General features: G+C 34.7%; 1 protein-coding gene across 2 annotated transcripts in view; it reads right to left on the bottom strand.

Moving 5' to 3' along the window:
* The window catches only part of LOC111153209 (leucine rich repeat containing 49), a 155,583-nt gene that overhangs the window by 30,834 nt on the left and 104,864 nt on the right, over positions 1-19,885 (bottom strand). For both annotated transcript variants that reach the window (XM_022512090.1, XM_022512089.1), the window contains 3 exons: positions 19,570-19,653; positions 14,605-14,768; positions 1,015-1,252 (listed from right to left, as the gene is read on the bottom strand). In XM_022512090.1, coding sequence (XP_022367798.1) covers positions 1,015-1,252; positions 14,605-14,768; positions 19,570-19,653 — 486 coding nt within the window. The remainder of the gene's footprint in view (positions 1-1,014; positions 1,253-14,604; positions 14,769-19,569; positions 19,654-19,885) is intronic.

The following is a 19,885-nucleotide window of genomic DNA, read 5'->3' as shown; positions in this document are numbered from 1 at the left end:
AGCTCTTTTGTTCTTGGAATAGTCTCCAAAAGATCCCTGCCCCTCTGGCACATATTCTTCTGAGACCAGTAAATACATCTCCTTCCCATATATCCCAGATATTTTTCAAACAGCTGCTTCTATACTGTATGTCAGTGGAGAGGTTTGTTGTGCTATCTTTTTAAGGGTGGGAATTCAGTTTTCTCTTGTCCACTGGCTCTCCCAGAGTTGAGTTCCCTTATTTTTAAATTTCCAGGTGTTAAGCATTATTGGTTGGAAGAAGTCATGGAGTTAGGCCCCTCTGGGTTTCAGAGCCAAATGTGATAGGGATTCATCTTCCCAGTGCACATCCCCATGCCTGGGTTGTCTGCCAGGCGGGTCTGTTCCTCTCTTCTCCCATGGACAGTTCCACGGGTCTGTTTATCTTCCAACCCGTCTCTGCCTTCCCTACCCTTTTCGACGTGGCCTCTTTTTTACATTTAGCCATGGAGAGTCTGTTCTGCCAGTCTTCAGGTCATTTTCTGGGTTATTACACTGATGTGGGTGTTTTTTAGCTATATCCACAGGACAAGGTGAACTTCGGTTCTTCCTATTCAACCACTTTCCCCTTCTTGAACTAATTTTAAGTGAGCTACTAAAATTATTTTAAGTGTTGTTAGGGAACTACTGTAAAAATGTTCTATAAATGTACATGTCCCATTAATACCAGGTAGAATAAATGAATACATAATACAGGATTAGGTGAGGTCCTGATGAATGCTTTGTAAAGTGGCAACACATAATTCGAATAAAATTATATTAGTCCTTTATACTCCATAAAGAATCATTTGAGAGATAATTTCTAATATTAACAGAAAACTGCAAGGCCATTTATGAATACTAATTTAAATCCCAGATCCAGAAAAATCAACACAAAACCTTGGTCTCCATGCCAGATAGAAACTGCATAAATAAAAGTTAAAACAGGTCTTTGGCCTGAACACACAAGTCATGACTGAGAATTATTCAAATATACTACTAAAAGGAAATGTTTACCAGAGAATTGGGAAATTTAATCTTCAATTTGGGAAGCACTTGGACGATTTCATCAAATTCTATGAAAGTGAAGGACACTGTTGTCACCATTCCTGCTGTTTGAACACTCCAATTCCGATCAAGAGATTCCAGGGCTCCAGAGCCATACAGTGAAAGTGTGTCCCCATCCACTTCAACAAGGTGTGTATCTGTGACAGATAAACCTTGTAAAGCATTGCTGAGTCCTGAGTCCAGAGACCTGGAAAATGCAACATATAATTTTAATGAAAGTCTTATCATGAAAAGTAAATAATAGATAATAAAACCCTGTTTTGGCAAAGGTATTTGAAATTTTATATTCATTTTCTTTTTTTTGCTTCAATAACTAAACCCAGAACACAAAAGATTAAATTTCAGTAGGATATTGGGAAGTTTTGTATTCTTCTAGTTACACATTTTAATTCAAAAAGAGGCACATGTGAACAAAAAAAGACCACTTTAAACCCAAATTATTTATATCAATTAAAGGTAATGGATATCCTATTTAGTTTTAAAACAATCGATTTAGTATATCATGGATATCTTTTTTTGGGGGGATATCTTTTCATGTTAGTACAAATATGTTTTCCTAATCTATAAAGTATTCCACTCTCTAGCAGAAAAAAACCCTGCATTTTACCAAACACTATTTCTATATTAATAACCATATAATATAAAAATATATTTATAAACACTTGGGAAGACACATAATTACTGTTAACAATAGTTTACCTCTCAGAAGCTAGATTAAGGGGTAACTTCAACTTCCTATTTTTTAAAACCTCAATGTTGTCTGACATTTTCAATTGTATACTACAGTTATAAGAAGTAAAATTAATAAAGATTTCTTCTCCATTTTGAAATAAAAAATGATGAGAAATAATTCACTATTTAATCTCTCTCTCTACATATGTATACACACACACACATATACACAAAATCACTTCACATACTCTGCTGAAAATGATAACTGTTGCTATTTCCAAAGCAGGGGCTACATTTTCTGCAAAAGGTACCCAAATGATAGCCAGAGAAGAAAAGAAATAGCTCAATCCAACTCAAATTTTCTGATTTGTGAACAGAGACATAACTATTTATTTTCCAATCTTAAAATTCAAACAGTGCTTTCCTTTGTTCTTTACGTTTTCATTCTGCTATTTTTGCTTTCTAGTGGTATTTATTTGCCCTTACTAATGTTAGTACTTTGCCTTCCTTTGTGCTCCTGTGAACTTTTATATATTCCTCCAATATATTACTTCTCTTACTACATCATAATTATATGTTTACAATTTGTCTTCTCTACCAGTGAATTCCTTGAGGCTAAAGACTATTATTTCCTCATCTCTGGGGCTCTGGGGCCTGGTAATGGGCTTTCCACAATGTGTGTTAAATAAATGAATTACTAAAGATCTTCAAATTTTTTATATTGTTGATATTGGAGGAGAAGACTGACAAACAATTACCTTGTTGTTTTACTATGTTTTACTGGACAATGTGCACTTCTGTCGGAGGCACCAGTTAACCTGTAACACATCTGTGTATACAATGACAAGCTGGGTAATAATAGTCAATTTGAAGTGACTACGCAACCAAGAAAATACAAAGAGTCTTTATTTTTGCCAGACTAGTGCTTAAGACAATGATTATATGACAGTAGTTAGACATTCAACGAGCAGTAGTATTTGAATAACGTATAATCCTATATAGGTAAAAGCTGATAACAGAAGGAAAATAAGACAGAATTAAGAGTTCCTTATATTGTACTTTGTATGATAGCTTTGTGTTGAGCTAAGTAAGGCACACAATCATTTCTGGAATAAGATAAAGGATCAGAGTTCTATTTCACTGCCGCTGAAATAGAGAAAGCTTGCTGAAGAGTGCATACCCCTGTTACAGCACTTAGCACACTGTATGGTGATTACCTGTTTGTCTGTCTCTCACCAAACACTGTGATCCTTGGGCTCTCCAACTTTGACGCATTAGTAGATCCAGCATTTAGCACAGCTCCTAGCACATGTTGTGTTCAGTAAATATTTCTTGAAAGAATTAAGGAAGTGAGATAATTATGAAGTTTTTAATGACCACCTATTGAATCTCAAGAAGGGTGTTCCGAGTATAAGCTGTGGTTTGAGCAAAGGGACAGAATCATTGATACAGATACAGTTTATAAGGGTTAGCCAGGTTTTCTCAGGTGAGGCAAAGGCAAATAATGAAGAAATAAGGTCAAGAAACAAACAAACGAAAACCCTAGCAAGTTGATACAGTGATGCCTACTGACCATGATACCCACCAAACCAAGATCATTTTAATGTAAAAATGATAAGGAATCAGAACTATGAATAAATCCTTTGGAAGTATCTTGCCTTTCTTTTTCTTCTCCATATGATTAAAAGTTAAAGAATATAAACTCCAAGATAAAATTCTTTCATCAGAAAGGGATTATTTATTTTGCATAAAGTTTTCTCAAGCAAACTATTGGGAAAATAAGTGAAATAATAAATAAGCCTAAACTCAGCAAAATAGTAATACGGTTACAAAAGAAAGCAGAAATCATCTCTAACCTCTAAAGACTTCACATGGGCATCCTGTAAAAAACAAATGGTGGGTTTTCTGGGCTATAGAAAGGTTCATCTTTCCAAACAGGAAATGTAGCACCTGTTAAACAGGTCACATAAGAGCTAACCCATTTCAGTTATTTTCTGAACGAGGCTTGAGTTTTGCCTCAAACTCTGGCCACTATAGAGTAGAGGAACTTGTTCTTCGGGGAAGTTATGCTCTGATTTGCATAAAAAATTACTTGTAAAGTTTACTAAAAATGTTTGTATGCTGGGGATTGTCTCTCCAGTTTTCCTTGTGTGCTTGGCTGGTGTGTCCACATTTTTTTGCAGCCATACATACATACATACATATTATTTCATTTGTTCATTTATTCAGCAAACATTTGCTGAAAGTCCATTATACACAGGGCACTGCTAAGGATTCTGGCATAGGCAACCAATTCATCTGTATTGATAAGGACATTCCATAGAGCAATCACATACAATTGAGTATATCAAAACTTTTCCTCACTTTTATAGTCCTCACTAGGATTATAGGGCTATAGTCCTAGAAATATAACTGCTCTAATCATACTCTGCAATTAATTTAAGAAACACATGAAATATAATTAAACTGAAATGACCTCAACCTCTCTTAAACAAATAGGTTTATCTGTAGAACTTACTATGTGTCAGGTATTATGACAGGCACTGGGGATATAAAGATAAATAAATGAAGACTTACTGGCCCTTAAAGAGGACCCAATATGAATGAAGCTAGAGATCAAGACAAATATATATATTAATTATAATACAATATGCTCAGTTTCATATAATGAGTATTTAAATGATATACTATGAGAATACAGAGGAAGGAATTTTTCTAGTGGGGAGAAGTCCGTTTTCAAAAGGAGGTAGTATTTGAACTGGTCCTTCAAAGAGGAACAGTAGAATATCACCAGAAGTAGAAGAAGGAAGCAAGCTTCAGGTAAGAAAAACTAAATGAAGAAAGCAATAGAAGCCTAATTACATAAAACATATTCAGGTACAAACAATTTCAATATGGCTAAAACACTGAAACACACGGAAGAGTCATAGCTGAAGATGAAGCTGAAACATCAGATTTTATCCTATAAAGTTGAGGAGCAGAAAAAGCAATAAAAGAGCAAAAGAAAAAGGTAATGGGGCCATATTTGATGCACATTTTTAAGCACCTTCAATGTGCCATGCATGAAGTGAAGTGTTGGTGCTGGTTGCAAAGATGAACTAGACATTTCTTGATCCTCAAGGATCTACCTCGGAGAGATAAGTTGGCCAGCTTTGTGGAAGATGTAGCAGGGAGAGGTGGGTTGGAGAGAGATTAGTAGGAAAAGCTGTGCTATGATGTGGACTAGAGAGAGGAGGTCATGGTGGTGGAAATGGAATGGGCAAGAACACCAGACAGACCTTAGTTCAGATCCCAGATCTGCCAGTGATAAATAGAGGACTTCGGGAGCAAGCAATCTAGTTTCTTTGTAGTTTTAGTTTCTTGTACATAAATGGTGATAATAATACATTTTTTTCAAGGTTGTTATAGACTAGAAATATTTAAAACCGTATCTCATGCTCAGCTCAATACAATTTAGTGATTATTATTAGTAAAAGAAGAGAACATAGATATAACATGTTTAAGAAAAAATAAAAGCAGAACTTAGTGACTGATATTGGGGAATAAAGGAGAGGAAAGAATCAAATGTGGCTCAAGTTTTTAGAGGAGGCGACTGGATCAAGTTGTTTTCAACCCCTGTCTACTCTAAATTAACATTCTGAGAAATGGTGGCATTCTTCTATGGAGGATCTGTGTTTTAAAATTTGTTTTCCCATGAAGCCCAATACATTTCCATGTATATTTCCCACCTCAAATATTTATAAAACAGTAGGCAGTCTGCCATCAAATGGGAATTCTCTTCAAGACCTTCACAATCAAGTGGTTAATTACAAGTACAAATATTCATTTAATTAACTTGATCTTTATATAGAATGAGTCAGAAAAATATTCTATGCCTTCTTGATTAATATAGGACTCTATGGGGGCGCCTGGGTGGCTCAGTGGGTTAAAGCCACTGCCTTCGGCTCGGGTCGTGATCCCAGTGTCCTGGGATCGAGCCCCACGTCGGGCTCTCTGCTCCATGCGGAGCCTGCTTCCTCCTCTCTCTCTGCCTGTCTCTCTGCCTACTTGTGGTCTCTGCCTGTCAAATAAATAAAATCTTTAAAAAAAAAATAGGACTCTATGAAAAGGCAGGTAATTAATTTAATGCAATAAAGTAATGAGTCCCTGAAAGCCACAGTAAAAAAAGAATATACTCTTAAATGCCTAGATGGAAGAAAAAGACAATATTTCAGAGGATTACAGGGTTTTTTGGTGTGTTTTTAAAAATCTTTAGGCTTTCTATAACAAGCTAGAACAGAAGGACTTAAAATATTTCGGAAGATTCTTTTCCCGATGAATAAGTGGTGCTGATTCCTATAATAAGGTATTTTATGAATTTCTATTACAACATTCATAGGTGTGGAAATTCATTTTAAGCATTATATTTTATTACGGTAGTGTTGGCTAAAGTACCACAGTCTTCATAGACAGGAAATTACCAAAAATAAACCAGCTTCACTGCATGCATCCAATGTAAGCAAAGAAAACATTACACCAAGTACTTTCCCATTTCTGGCAGGGGAAAGAAATCTGCAATATGTCGTTTTACTATAGAGCTGTCCCAAGTACAGTGAAAAGTGAAATCATTAATGGGATATACCAAAATTTTACAGAATTTCCTCTCTTTATGTGCCTATAATTTTTTCATGGATACTTGTTTCCAGGCATTTAGTTACACACCCATAAGCCAAAGGTCAGAGACACTCTAACACAAGAATTAGCCAGTTTTTTGGCATTATGAAAAACTAAAGACTATAAATGGGATTGTTGAAAATGGAAAAACTTATGTAGCATTAAAAAACAAATTGAAACCCTCAGGAAGGAACTTTGTGACCCTCTAGCTTTCTACCTTCAGAAAAAGTAAGGCTTATATCATTTTAGAAAGATGAAATTTAATTATATTTTTAAAGACAGAGAATATAGTAACACAACTTCTAAAATTTAAAACATTTCACTATGTACTTTCAGATAACCTAGCACAAAAACTGAACACATGTGTTTGAAATCTCCCTCTAAAACCCCACTGAAGTAATTCTGATGCAAACCCACAAAAGCCAAGTATAACAGCTGGGGGTAGGGGATGGACAATCTGCTGTAAGAAGCTTCAGAAAATTTCTGTAAGCTGGAAAGTAAAGAATGCTGAAAGACGAAGAAAAACAAAGGAAGTTATTGCTTGGAATATGCACTAGGGACAAGAATAAAGACGACAGCCAAACTGCCCATTAGGACTTTTGGAAAAGAAAGAACAGATATGATAGAAGACGGGAATGGAAGTAAGACTAAATACAGGGGCTTTAATTGAAGATCTGTAAAAGGACCCTACCCCCATTTCTCCCACTGTCAATAACACAGGCCAAGTGGCATTGCAGATCAGTGGGAGAAGAAAAGAATACTCAATATGTAGCGGTAGGGGCAACTGGTTATTCCTATAGGAGAAAAACAAACAAATTAGACCTCAATCTCAAACTTGAAAATCAATTACAAGTATAATAAAAACTAAAATATGAAAAGCCAAATTTTAAATCTTAAGGAAGACAAAATGGGAGGATTTTTAATAATCTCAACGTAGTACAGGATTGTTTTTGCTTAAATACAACCCACATGGGTAAACCATAAAAAAGAAGGTATATATATTGGTATATATATATATATATATATATATATATATATATATATATATGGTATCTTCAAGATACAAATGTTATTTAAAGGCAAAGACATTATGAGATTGCTTGAGGGAAAGCAGAGAGTGAAAAGAAGGCTCAAGACTAACATCTGAGTAACTCTACCACCTAGAAGGTTGAGGACAGAAGTGCTTGAGGATATTAGAAAGATACAAGGCAAGAACAAGCTATTAGTAATATGATGTAAAATAATAAATAAAATAAAACAAAGTAAAATAATAAACTGTAAACAATGGTCCAAAAGGAAATCATAAGACTAAATCAGGTCAGGCAGATAGCAGGCTTCAAGAAGGGTAAATTCCATTCAATAGATAAACAAGAAGGTGCACAAATTTCTTTGTTTAATAAACAACAACAACAACAACAATAATAAAGGCAATTGAGATAGGCAATCTGAAATTCCAGACAAAAACAAATTCAGACAGACAATCTGAAACTCTAGATAAAAACAAACTATGTAAGAAAAGCATGGCTCAAATGGGAAGCAAACTGAAGTGTAGTATGTTTTGAAGTGTGGTGAAGAGGGAGCCATTTGATTTGATGCTAAGAGTATTTCCCTTGAATGGTTTAGGAAGCAGAAAATGAAATTTAACTATAGTACACTACTTAATGCTCAAGTAAGACAGTTACATAATCATAGAAACTTAAAACACTGTTACTAGTTTTCAATTTTAGAAACTAGCAATTGACAATGTTATGGCTATAGAAAAGACATAAATAATATTAAAATCGAAATGTGAAAGTATAGCTCATAGAATATAGCAAAATTGGGGTTCCAATCAGGGAAAATGGTAGAATAGGGAACTCTACAGGTCATTTCCTCCACAAAAGCAATAAATATGCTAGCAAAAGCTGTCAGAGTCAACTTTTTCACAACTCTGAAATCTAACAAAAAATTTATAACAACCAGAGAAATGTGTAGCAAAGAAAAAAGATGCCAAATTTCAATAAGAGAGTTCTGTACACTGTGACTTACCCTGTTAACATCCCCTATTCCCCAGCTCAGTGGTGGTTTTGAAGATGGCAGCCATTTTCTTCATGTAGGTTCCAGAAAGAGCAATACATACTTTATTCTCAAAAACTTGGGGTTGTGTGTTTTGACATGTTTAGTGGTTCCCTAAAGGATCAACTAAAGAGCCTGCCTTTGTTTCAAATGCCTCAGAGCTTGCCGTAGGCAGTGGTGGCTTCTTAGGTGGCGTTTGACTGGAAGAGATTATGTTGAAAACATTTGAACATGAAAGTGTATTAGGTGCACCACATAGGACAAACAACAGACAGAGCAAAAAGCCTGAGGGAAAAAAAGAGGCTGGGGAAGGAGATGGTTGGGGGAATAAGGGCTTTGTTAAGCTCTTTCGTAAGCGGTCATCTCCAATAGTTGAAAGGCAAAGACAAAGAGAGAATCTTGAAATAGCAAAGGAGAAGTGACAAAAACAGCCAATTTCTCATCAGAAACCATGGAGGGCAGAAGACAGCTGGATGCTATATTTATAGTACTGAAAGAAAAAACTTGCAACCAAGAATTCTGTATCCAGCAAAGCTGCACTTTTTTGAAATGGGAAAATTAAGACATTCGCAGATAAACAAAAGCTGTGAGAGTTCATTGCTAGTACACTTGCCCTACAAGAAATGCTAAAGTAGTCACTTAGATTGGAATAAAAGGACACTAGAGAGTAACTCAAAGCCATATGAATAATACTAGGAAAGGTAATTACATAGGTAAATATAAAAGCCAGTATAACTATTTTTGACTGGTAAATCTTCTTTTTCTCTATATGATTTAATAGATAAATGTATAAAATAATAATTATAAATCTATATTAATGTACACATAATGTATAAAGATGAAATTTGCAACAATAATAACCTAAACATAGTGAAACTATATAGGAGCAAAATTTTTATATATTATTGCAACTAGGTTGGTATTAATGTAAACCTATTATTATTATTAACCTATATTATTAATTAAGATGTTAACTGTAATCCCCAGGGTAACAACTGAGACAATAGCTAAGAAGTAGATACAGTAAAAGGAATGAGAAGAGAATCACAATGGCACACTAAAAAGTCCTTGAACACAAAAAAAGTAGTAGAGGAATTGAGGAACAAAAAAGACATATGACAGAAATCAAAGAGCAAAATGACAGAATTAAGTGCTTCCTTATCATGATTTGATAGATAAAATTCTCCAATTAAAAGGTGGTTATTAGCAGAATGGATTCAAAAACAAGACTCAACTAAATGCTGTCTACAAGAATAAAAGACACAAACAGATTGAAATTGGAAGGATGGAGAAAGATATTCCATGCAAATGATAACCAAAAGAGCTAGAGTGGCTGCTAATATCAGACGAAAGAGACATTGTGTCAAATAGTGTTATAAGAGACATAGAAGGACATTTTACATCGATAAAAGAGTCAATCCATCAGGAAGGTGTGACAGTTATAAACATACTGCACTTAACGTCCAAAATATATAAAGCAAGAACTGACAGAATTGAAGGGAGCAACAGTTCTGCAATCATAGTTGGAGATTTTAATACCCTACTTGCAATAATGGATAGAATAACTAGGCAGAAAAATCAATAAGGAAATAGAGGACTTCAAGAGCACTATAAATCAACTAGATCTAACATACATAGAAGACTTTACCCATTGACATTGGAATTTTTGTGCTTAAGTGTGCGTGGAACATTCTTCAGAATAGACTATATGTTAAGCCACAAAAAAGTCTCACATAAAACATCTCTGAAAACAATGGAATAAAACTAGAAATCTATAACAGAGAGAAATCTGGAAAATTCACAAGTATATGGAAATTAATAAACTCTTCAATAAAGAAATCACTAGAAAACCAGAAAAATATAGCTCATAGAAAGTTGCAATGCTAAAACGTGGGAGAAGTAAAGGGTAGACTCATCTTGCACAAGGGAACAAGAAATAGAGATTTAATTATAGTAAATTACAAAAGTTACCAATAAAAGAACTCTAGGTATATAGTGTTGGGGGGATAACAAGTGAGTGAATCCTTGTCTATTATAGCAAAAAAGTCTATCTAAACATTATAAGTTGAGAAAGCATAATATACAGCTAGAGATTTGGTTGAAAATGAGTTAGCAAGATATTATTTAAGAAAAACAAAAAAACAAAACAGCAGCCATATAAGTAAAAGGAAAATCAGGTGAATACGCTATCAGAAAAAATCAATGCAAAGAGCTTTTGAAGATGAAGAGTGTCAGCTATCTCAAATGGTGTGGAGAGTTCAAGTATAAAATAAGAACTTAAAAGTTCAAGAAGTCAGTCTGGATACTCCACTAAGAGTCCCTGGTATATACACATACAAGGTTTAATCAGCTCTTTTAGAAATATTTCTATCTTTCTGATGTAAGAGATTTTACATGAATCAGACAATTGAAACTAAGTTGAAGAAATTATCTATTACCACTAGAAGTTATTAGTAATTTTGCATTAACGTTTTGTTAATAATTTGCTGTCTTTACAGTTTTACTTTTCTGGCTTCAAATATCATCTTTGTCTCCTTGATGTCATAGTTTTAAGTCATTAAAAGGATCAGACCAAGATAATGTAATGGTGTCTCCATGGCACTTTGAACTCACATCAGTAAAAATAAATCTTTTGCCAGAAATTGTGGATCCCTTTCCAGTGATTCATTACTGTTCTCAACATCCTCTCCACTGAATCCACACATCACTTTTCCCATCTCTCCCAAACTCTTCCTTTGTTCTTCTTGCTTAAAAGGCCTTTGACTTTGTGGAACTTCTAATAAAAATTCTGAAACTCTTGGCAGTAACTACAAGGCATAACAATTTTCACTAACAGGTATTTCCTCTTTCTTTTGGAACTGAATGCTTGTTTTGAGACCATAAAAATGAAGACTCTATATGTTTAAATTATTTTAGAGGGTCACAAAATTTTTGGCCATAAGCTGCCTAAAAAGTTCAAAGTGTTGAGAAGATCATATTAACTACAATCCATACCTATCAGAGATCGTTTTGCCAGGTAAAAGTGACAATTAATAAACAAAAACACTTCTGCACTCACTGTAGCTGCCAATCCTAGTAAGACATGAACAGTGAACAGCCCTGTAACAAGAGCATAGAATGAATGACTTAGGCTGGAAGGACAGAAGGCCGATGACTGCTGAATACACTGGCCCTTGGTTCTACACCCAGCTCTACCATCACTAACTTCAATATCTACAATAACAGCTTCAAATGATCTCTCTCTGATGACTCTTACTTCTACTCTTCTCTAACAACCCACACCAGCCACAATAATGGCCTCCAAATTGCTCTTAGATATGTTCCACCTTCAAAATCTTTAACTCCCAAAACTTAACTCTGACGATAAATACCCACTATTTCAACTCACTCCTTCATATGCTTCTTGTCTTCAACTTCATTTAGACTTCCAGTTTCAGAAATACTAAATTTTCTCCTCATTTGTTGGCAGCCTTCTATTTTTTAATACTTTAAAATTCTAGCATAGACCATATGACCCATCATATCTTTCTTTTATCATTTTAGTTGAATTTTTAATTCTTTTACCTTTGATCCTTTTTCTCCTTACTCTTTAACAAACATAGAGCTTCTCTACTGTTATACCTACTCTGTGCTCCGGGAATATCATTCAACAATTCTGACTATAGTTGCTGCAATTTCATGGTCTCTAACCTCATTTAGTTCCTCAGAATTTTCCTTCAATCTTTCAACACTTCCCTAATTAGTTCCCTCTGGATATCAAATAAGACCTGAAAAAATGGAGATATACCATTTTTTTTTAAAGTGGTTTTTAAAGTGATGATTTATTATCTTAAGAATGTCAATACTTCTGAAATGAGTAACTTAAATGTCCTTTAGATATAATTCTTAACATTTCCATTTAATTAAATAATTGTTCACTTAAGTATAATTAACATAGAATGTTGTATCAGTAGATGAAATGATTTTAAAGCTCATATGGAAGAACAAGTGTGTGAGAATTAAAACTTTGAATAGTGAAAGCAGATTTCCCCTACATAGATATTAAGACTTACTATGAAACCACTACAATCAAGCAGTTTCGGTATTGTCATTAAAACGGATAAATAGATAAGTGAAATGGAATAGAAAGTCCAGAAATGGGGTTGCCTGGGTGACTCCGTTTGTTGAGCATCCAGCTCTTGATTTCAGCTCAGGTCATGATATCAAGGTCCTGAAATTGAGCCCTGCATCCAGCTCTGTGCTTAGCATAAAGTCTGCTTGAGATTCTCCCTCTCCCTCTGCCCCTCCCACTCATGCTCTCTCTCTCTCTCTCTCTCCAATAAATAAATCTTAAAAAAAAAAACTCTAGAAATCTATCCAAATATTTACAGGAATGTAATTTAAGATGAAAATGACATTCTCATTAAAAAAGAGAATACTTTAATTAAAAATGCTATTACCAAATTGAACTGAAATAAAATCAAGTTAGACTCTTACCTAACACTATGTATAAAAATAAAGTTGATGTAGAACGGATGAACTTTTAAAACCTTATTAAAATTTTAGAATATAATGTATAAAATAATTTGGATAAGCTTGGATGTAAGAAAACTTCTTAAGGAAGATAGGAAAAATGTTTTTTAGAAAAAGCAGTCAGAAACTGACTTGTATAGTATTTCATAAATCTAAAGCTCAGAGCTATAAAGTTTTAACTTTTTAAAGTGTTATAGTTCTGACCAAGTAAAATGATACTAAAGAAAGCTCTAGGGCAATATAAGAATAATATATATATTTGTTATATAAATTATCACTTAATTAAAATTTCTCTTCTTTTTACTTTATTTTGCTAGCTCAAAGAGCTGAGAAGTTTAACATGTGGATACAATACCCAGGTGAGCTGAAGGAAGTACACTGATCAATATAAATTAATCCTATAATGAAAATTTTTGAAGTGCATTTGTTTAAATACATGTCACATTCTTTAACTCCAAGAGAATTTCCAAAATATTAGTCTAATGCCTCATTATTTTCTTCATGACATTCTTTATATATGAAAAGTTTAAAAACTATGATCTGAAAACTTGAAAGAAAAGTTACATTTAGTATGAAGTGTGCTTCAGAATTTGGTTAAGGTCATTAGATAATGGAGTTTCATCAAATGAAACAAAACGGAAATGCATTCTATCTTTGATTTTTAGATTTTTTTAAAAATTATATAAATATATAAATTATTATATGTTTTTAAAATTATAAACTATACATTTTTAAGCTTTGTATCTCTCATTTACTTGATTCCAATATGCTTTCTTAAGAGGAAGAGAAAGATGTAAAATCTTCATGGTGTACTCAATTTGCTCATAAACCAGGGGCTATATATTATGCGACACATACGTTGTAGAAGAGGCTGTGAGCCACTGGGATAGATAGATATTATAGAATCCAGCTAGAGTAATTATTTAAATTTTATGCCAAAATTGCTTAATTACTATGAGTTAGGAATAAGGTTTTGTGCTGGCTGCTGGGGACATGAAAGAGAGCAAGACAATCAAGAAACAGAATCAGGATTCTTTTCCTCTTCAAGCTTACACTCCAGTGGGGAAGACAGATATGAAACTATCCACTAGTTATTTAATTATGGCTATGGTAAGTGCTGAGAAGGGGAAGTCCACAGTACTGAGAGATAAGAGGTATTTGATCCAGCCGATCTAGCCAAGTCTGCAGGAGGTAGTTGGGGAAGGCTTTTCAGAGGATGTGAGGTTTAACTTTGAGACCTTCTGGCTGGCATCAGCTAGGGCAGGGGGAGGAAAGTAGTGGTGGGGACAGGATGACTGTTTGCAGGAGAAAGGCTCTGAGGTAGGGAGTAACTGAACTGCAAGCCACTGATGCAGCATGGCAACAGTGGCTGATGGGATGGGAAGAAATAGATCCTCCTAGGCTACGTTAAATAATCTAGATATTTTTTTCCTCTGAAAAATAGGAAACCATGGAAGGGTGTTTTAGTTAAGGGTCAATTTATATTTCCAGTGTTTCTGTCTTCACTTTTAAATTTAAACTTCTAATCTCAGAAGGTTTTCTTAAGAAAATTCTTTCTAAATAATTTTATGTGAAATGGTTTCCCATTTCTGCTCCAAATTCGGTTCTCCGAAGACACTAGTACCTGGAAAGAATACCATTGCATACCCTGTTTCCTCTGGAAATGCGGAGACGGTGCTTCCATGGAGCTGAGAGGGGTCCTGAGGAGAGTCAGAAACTTTTCTATCTTGATTTGGAGCAATATTGGGTATTCGATTCTGTTGCAAGTCCCACTTTCGAGCTACGTTGTTAATTGTTAACCTTTTCTTCTCCTATGAAAAAGTTCAGTGTGACAAGAATTATATAATGCAATTTTTGTAGCAGGATGGTATCCCTGAAGCCTGTTGTTTATACCACTTAGACTTTTAAAAGGAGTATATTCCTTAAAAGCAGCTACAAATAGGTACTGTAAAATACAAGAGGCCTTTATTTACCCCGTGCATTCAAACACCTCAACAGTGGTCTATCATACTTAAAGAGAAAACTTCACACACAAACAATGATTACTCTCATTGAAAAAATGAAAATTCACTATCTAAAAGTTTGACAGAAATTCTCACACCTGTTATCTAAGATTTTAATTTGAAAGAAATTTATATGCCTTTGTGTTTAAACATAGCAAGAAGAAAACTAATAATATTTTAATTTTCCTACCCAATAATTCAGACTAGTATGATGGAATAATCTTGGTTGAGAGGTGAGGAGAAGAAGAGGGATTGATCCATGTTCCAAGCTTCACAGCATGAATTACAATGTCTGAAAACTAAAATTACATACAGACTACTAAAAGAAATTGTACTAGGTTGAAATATTTCTAGGCAACTAGTAGCATCCCAGATGAATACGAAAGAAGTTAATTCATTACATGCAATGGGTGCCTTAAGATAGTGTTTTTCAGACTTTAGTGTGCCTCAAATCACCTGGAGAACTTATGAAAACACCGGTTGCTAGTTCTCACCCCATCCCGATTTACTGTGTTTGAGGTGGAGCTTGAGAATTTGCATTTCTTTTTTTTTTTATCATCAATTACCAGCTATTTTTTTTAATTTTTTTTATTTCTTTTCAGCGTAACAGTATTCATTGTTTTTGCACCACACCCAGTGCTCCATGCAATCCGTGCCCTCTCCAATACCCACCACCTGGTTCCCCCAACCTCCCACCCCCCACCCCGCCCCTTCAAAACCCTCCGATTGTTTTTCAGAGTCCATAGTCTCTCATGGATTTCTAAAAGCTCCCAGCTGTTGTTAAGGCTACTGCTCCTTGGACCTTGCTGTGAGAACCACTGACTTAGGTAGGGTATTGGGGCTCCATTCTCTCACAGAAACTTGTTGAGAAAAGCAGATCTAGAGTACTGAAAGAAAATGTACAAGGTTGAAATGCTTCTGCTCAGCTTATATAAATTGATAAGGAAAATAATCAATAATCTGGTAAAGTGTCCATTATTAAGAGTTAACATCTTTAAATGGCATGTCAATGTGGTCAGAGTGTTGAGGACAAACATCTTCCATTTCCTCTGTATTGAGAGCACCCATCCAATGACAGATCAGCTGTGTGATACTGACCCCTCCACACCTACTGCCTTGGGAATCAGGGAGGGCTGTTAGGAAAATTCTTTGCCCGTTTCCTCAGTGCATTTATACATGCAGAATAAATTTTTAGTTCCATCTCTCTGCCTATATTTGGATAACCTTAAAATTTTAGCATGGAAAAATGGCATTGGGTAGGAATGAAAAGTGACGACAAAGCTTAATTAAAACTAAATTTTTTTTTAAAGTTCTGTTTCTGTGTTTAAAACTGTTTTTAGCATGGATTCCTTTTCTATTGCTTGTTATTTCCAATTTCTCTATATCATTACATGGGTTATACTTAATATGCATATACTTCTGAGACTTTTGGGCATTTTATGTAGGTCTTCCTTATCTAAAGCAAGTAGAATCTGCTATTTTACTGTAAGAAATTTTTCTCCCAAATCTATACTAAAGAGCATCCTACCTTAAGGAATTCTATTTTGGGTATTCATTGATAAATGGTACAACCCAATTCTCAACCCAAGTAGTGTCACTTTTACTCAGCACCACGCCACTATGAAAGAGGCAGGGGCAGTAAGTTAATGGCAGATGGCTGTAAAGTTGACTCCACGCATTTGGTTTTCTGGCTGACAGGGAGTTGGCAGAAATATTCTTAAGGAGGTAGATATAGTTGTGCTTATAAAAAGAGATACACAATATCTTTATACCACTGAGTCTGTTAGCAAATTTGTAAGATACTCTGAAAATACAAACACTTTCCAATACTCACCCCAAACTTAAGCTTCCTTTATTTGGTTTATTGAAATTAGATCAACACCAGGTTGACTAAGAGAATGGATATTTTTACTGAGGCCAGGAAGAGGAGACATTTTAAAATAGGATTACAGCCTGGGGTCAGATGGGGGTTGGTCACTGGCTCACCAGGGGGCCACATAAGGGCTCTAGGTATCTGTGGTGCAAAAAAAAAAAAAAAAAAAGCAGCAGCAGCAGCCAGAGAAAGGCTACAGATTCTGCAAGGCAGAGGGGGTATCTGAAGAAAATCTTCCACTCAAAGATCATGGATGTATTTGGCATATCAATTATTGTCATGTTTCTAAAGCTAGGTAACAATACATTGCGAAGTCTGTGTTAAGGTGACAATTATTTTAGAAGATTCCAAATTTGCAGCTTTTGCCACTTGAGTCTACTCTTCATAGTCCAAGCAATATCTCACCAGTAGAGCCTGTAACTATCACTTCCACGCATTTCCAAGGTTGCAAGGAAAACAGGAAGACAGAAAAGCAACAGAAGATACGTGTCAATGCACTCTTCTGGTCCCTTCACAACCACCCACCCACTTTTCTTAATGACCAGGACGTGCTGTCGAATGAAACGACAGCCAGCGAATGCTGAGGATCTTCGGTATCAGGATTTCAAATCTGGGCTATGGCTAGAATCCAGGTCTCTTGATTTCCCATGATTCTCCTCTAATTAAAAAATTTTAAAGCTAAATAACCCTCACAATTAAAGAGTCCTATTTAGTGACTTCAAGAGAAGTATTCACTATTTTTTGAAGTTTTCAAATTTTCCAAATATGTACAAACCACGTTGGCTAAATGTTTAATGGCATATTTCCAAAAATGCTGAGCATGAACAGCACCTGAATTGGGTATATAAGAAAAAAAATTTCAGTGCAAAAGTGTAGTCAAGAGCAATTTGTTGCCTATACCAGGCTCAACTTATACTGGTAGCTTTAAAGCTAAACCAATGGAGTTTGTTTATTCTGCCTTTCCATGCTTTAAAATACAATACAAAAGTGTTCTTTTGGTCTGACAGCTTTAGTCTGTTTATTTACTTATATATTTTTATTCATTTGGCCATTCATTCACTTATGCAGCTTAGGTACTGGAGCTGTAAGATCAGAAATACAGAGGACTCCTGAATAACATGGGGGTTGGCTCAGGGGGGCTGCAAATCTATGTAAAATTTTGGACTTGTCAAAAACTTAACTACTGATAGCCTACCATTGACTAATAAAAGCTTCACCAATGATATAAACAGTTGGTTAACACATATTTTGTATGTTAGATGCATTATATACTGTATTCATATAATAAAGTAAGCTAGAGAAAACAAAATGTTGAGAAAATCATAAGGAGGAGAAAATACACTTACAGTACTGTACTGTATTTATTGAAAAAAATCCAATTAACAAGTGGAGCTGCGTAGTTCAAACTCATATTGTTCAAGAATCAACTCTATTACTTTTTCCAAATGAACCATTCAGAAAGTTTACCAGTAGTATTATTTGTCAATGGTAAATCTTGCTCCTACCTACACATTTTAAAAATTTTACCTACAACTATATTTCCTATAAACCAAAGTGTGTTCTTGACCAACCCTTAGAAATATTCCAATAGAGAAAAGACTAAAATTCTATCAGCTAAATCAATAAAAAGAGATATCAAGAGGGGGCTTAGGTACGTCTAATTAATGGGATGAGGAGAAAACAGATAAAGTTGGGGAGGAGTCAAGAGGTTAGAAATAATAGCAAATGAGAAAATTGTACCATATGTCAAGAGTTCTAAATACTTTTGAAGTAGTAGTCTTAAGCTGAGAGGGCTTGGGACCAAGTATTTTTTTGTTTTGTTTTGTTAATTTAGGAGTAGTTTTCATAGAATAAAGCACACAGATTCAAGTAGTCTTGATTAGTTGTGAGGAAGGCATACACCGGTGTAACCCATACGCCTATCAAGATATACATTTCCATTGCCCCAACAAGTTTCCTTGTTTTCTAAGTTTATTTTGTAAAACTTCATATCCCTACCAGTCATCTTTTGAATTCTAAATGGCATTTTCATTTTAGAAAGAAAAGCACCTATGTAAGACAAGAATGAGTAAGGATAATCAGCCTGATATCCTTAGTTTTAGAACATAGTAGGAGCATAATACAAGCTATAAACTTTAAGCTGTCTTTATTTTCGTTGTGATGCAAGTATAAAATATTTTAATAGAAAATATTCTAAGGAAAACAATCACGATATGATAAATCATTTAAAACTAATTTAAAACAAATTTTACTTCCTAAATCCTCAAAAATCTTTACCACCTCTATTTAAGAGAAGTTAATAGTTTTCAATTTAAAAAGCAATTATTAAAAAAGAAACCCATGTATCAGAGCTCATTAAAATATCTCAGTAAATGATGGTGGATTATAGGGGTTTCCAAAATGAAGTGTGCATGGCACAAGGATACACAAGGTGATGCACTGGTGTAGAAAAAAAAACCCTGTAACTTGTGTTCTATTTAGTTTTTATCTCTTCCCTTTAAAATCTGTAGCTTTTGCATGTGTTTTATAATGCACATTATGTTGCATTTCTCAAGTACAGGCTTATTTATAGGTAACTTATAAATGGTATAAGGGTATTTATTTACAAAAAAATTCTACCAATAGGTAGAATTCTACTTTACAAAGTTGGGAAACTGCTTTTCCAGTTGACAAGCAAGCTGGTTTCAGGGCAGTGAGGGTTAGGACGCACACGCATGTAGACCTTAGGGAAAGTACCTTAAGCAAAGACTGTTTATGACTTTCCCGCTTCTTCTCTTCCTCCTTTTTGGCTACAACAGATGCAATACGCCTTTCTTCTTCCTAAAAGCAAAAAATGTTTACAAGCATTATTAAGTATTTAACCTCTTCTGTATGATTTCTTTGGTTCTACCGGTCTGGTTTTCTTTGTGAGAAGCATACTACTTGCTAACAGAAAATATGCCCTCATAGGAATTTAGTCTTTTCCTCTTTATTCTTTTGCCTTGCCAACTCTAAAGAACTGTACGTTCTTAACTCTACTCCCAATTTTTGATGTGTGATGAACGTAGCTAAT

Source organism: Enhydra lutris, unplaced genomic scaffold (genome assembly GCF_002288905.1).
Source record: "Enhydra lutris kenyoni isolate GAN:26980312 unplaced genomic scaffold, ASM228890v2 scaffoldscaffold31, whole genome shotgun sequence".
In the NCBI taxonomy this organism is placed as follows: Eukaryota; Metazoa; Chordata; class Mammalia; order Carnivora; family Mustelidae; genus Enhydra; species Enhydra lutris.
The sequence above is the reverse complement of the archived record's forward strand: the minus strand, read 5'-3'. Positions and strand labels throughout refer to the sequence as shown.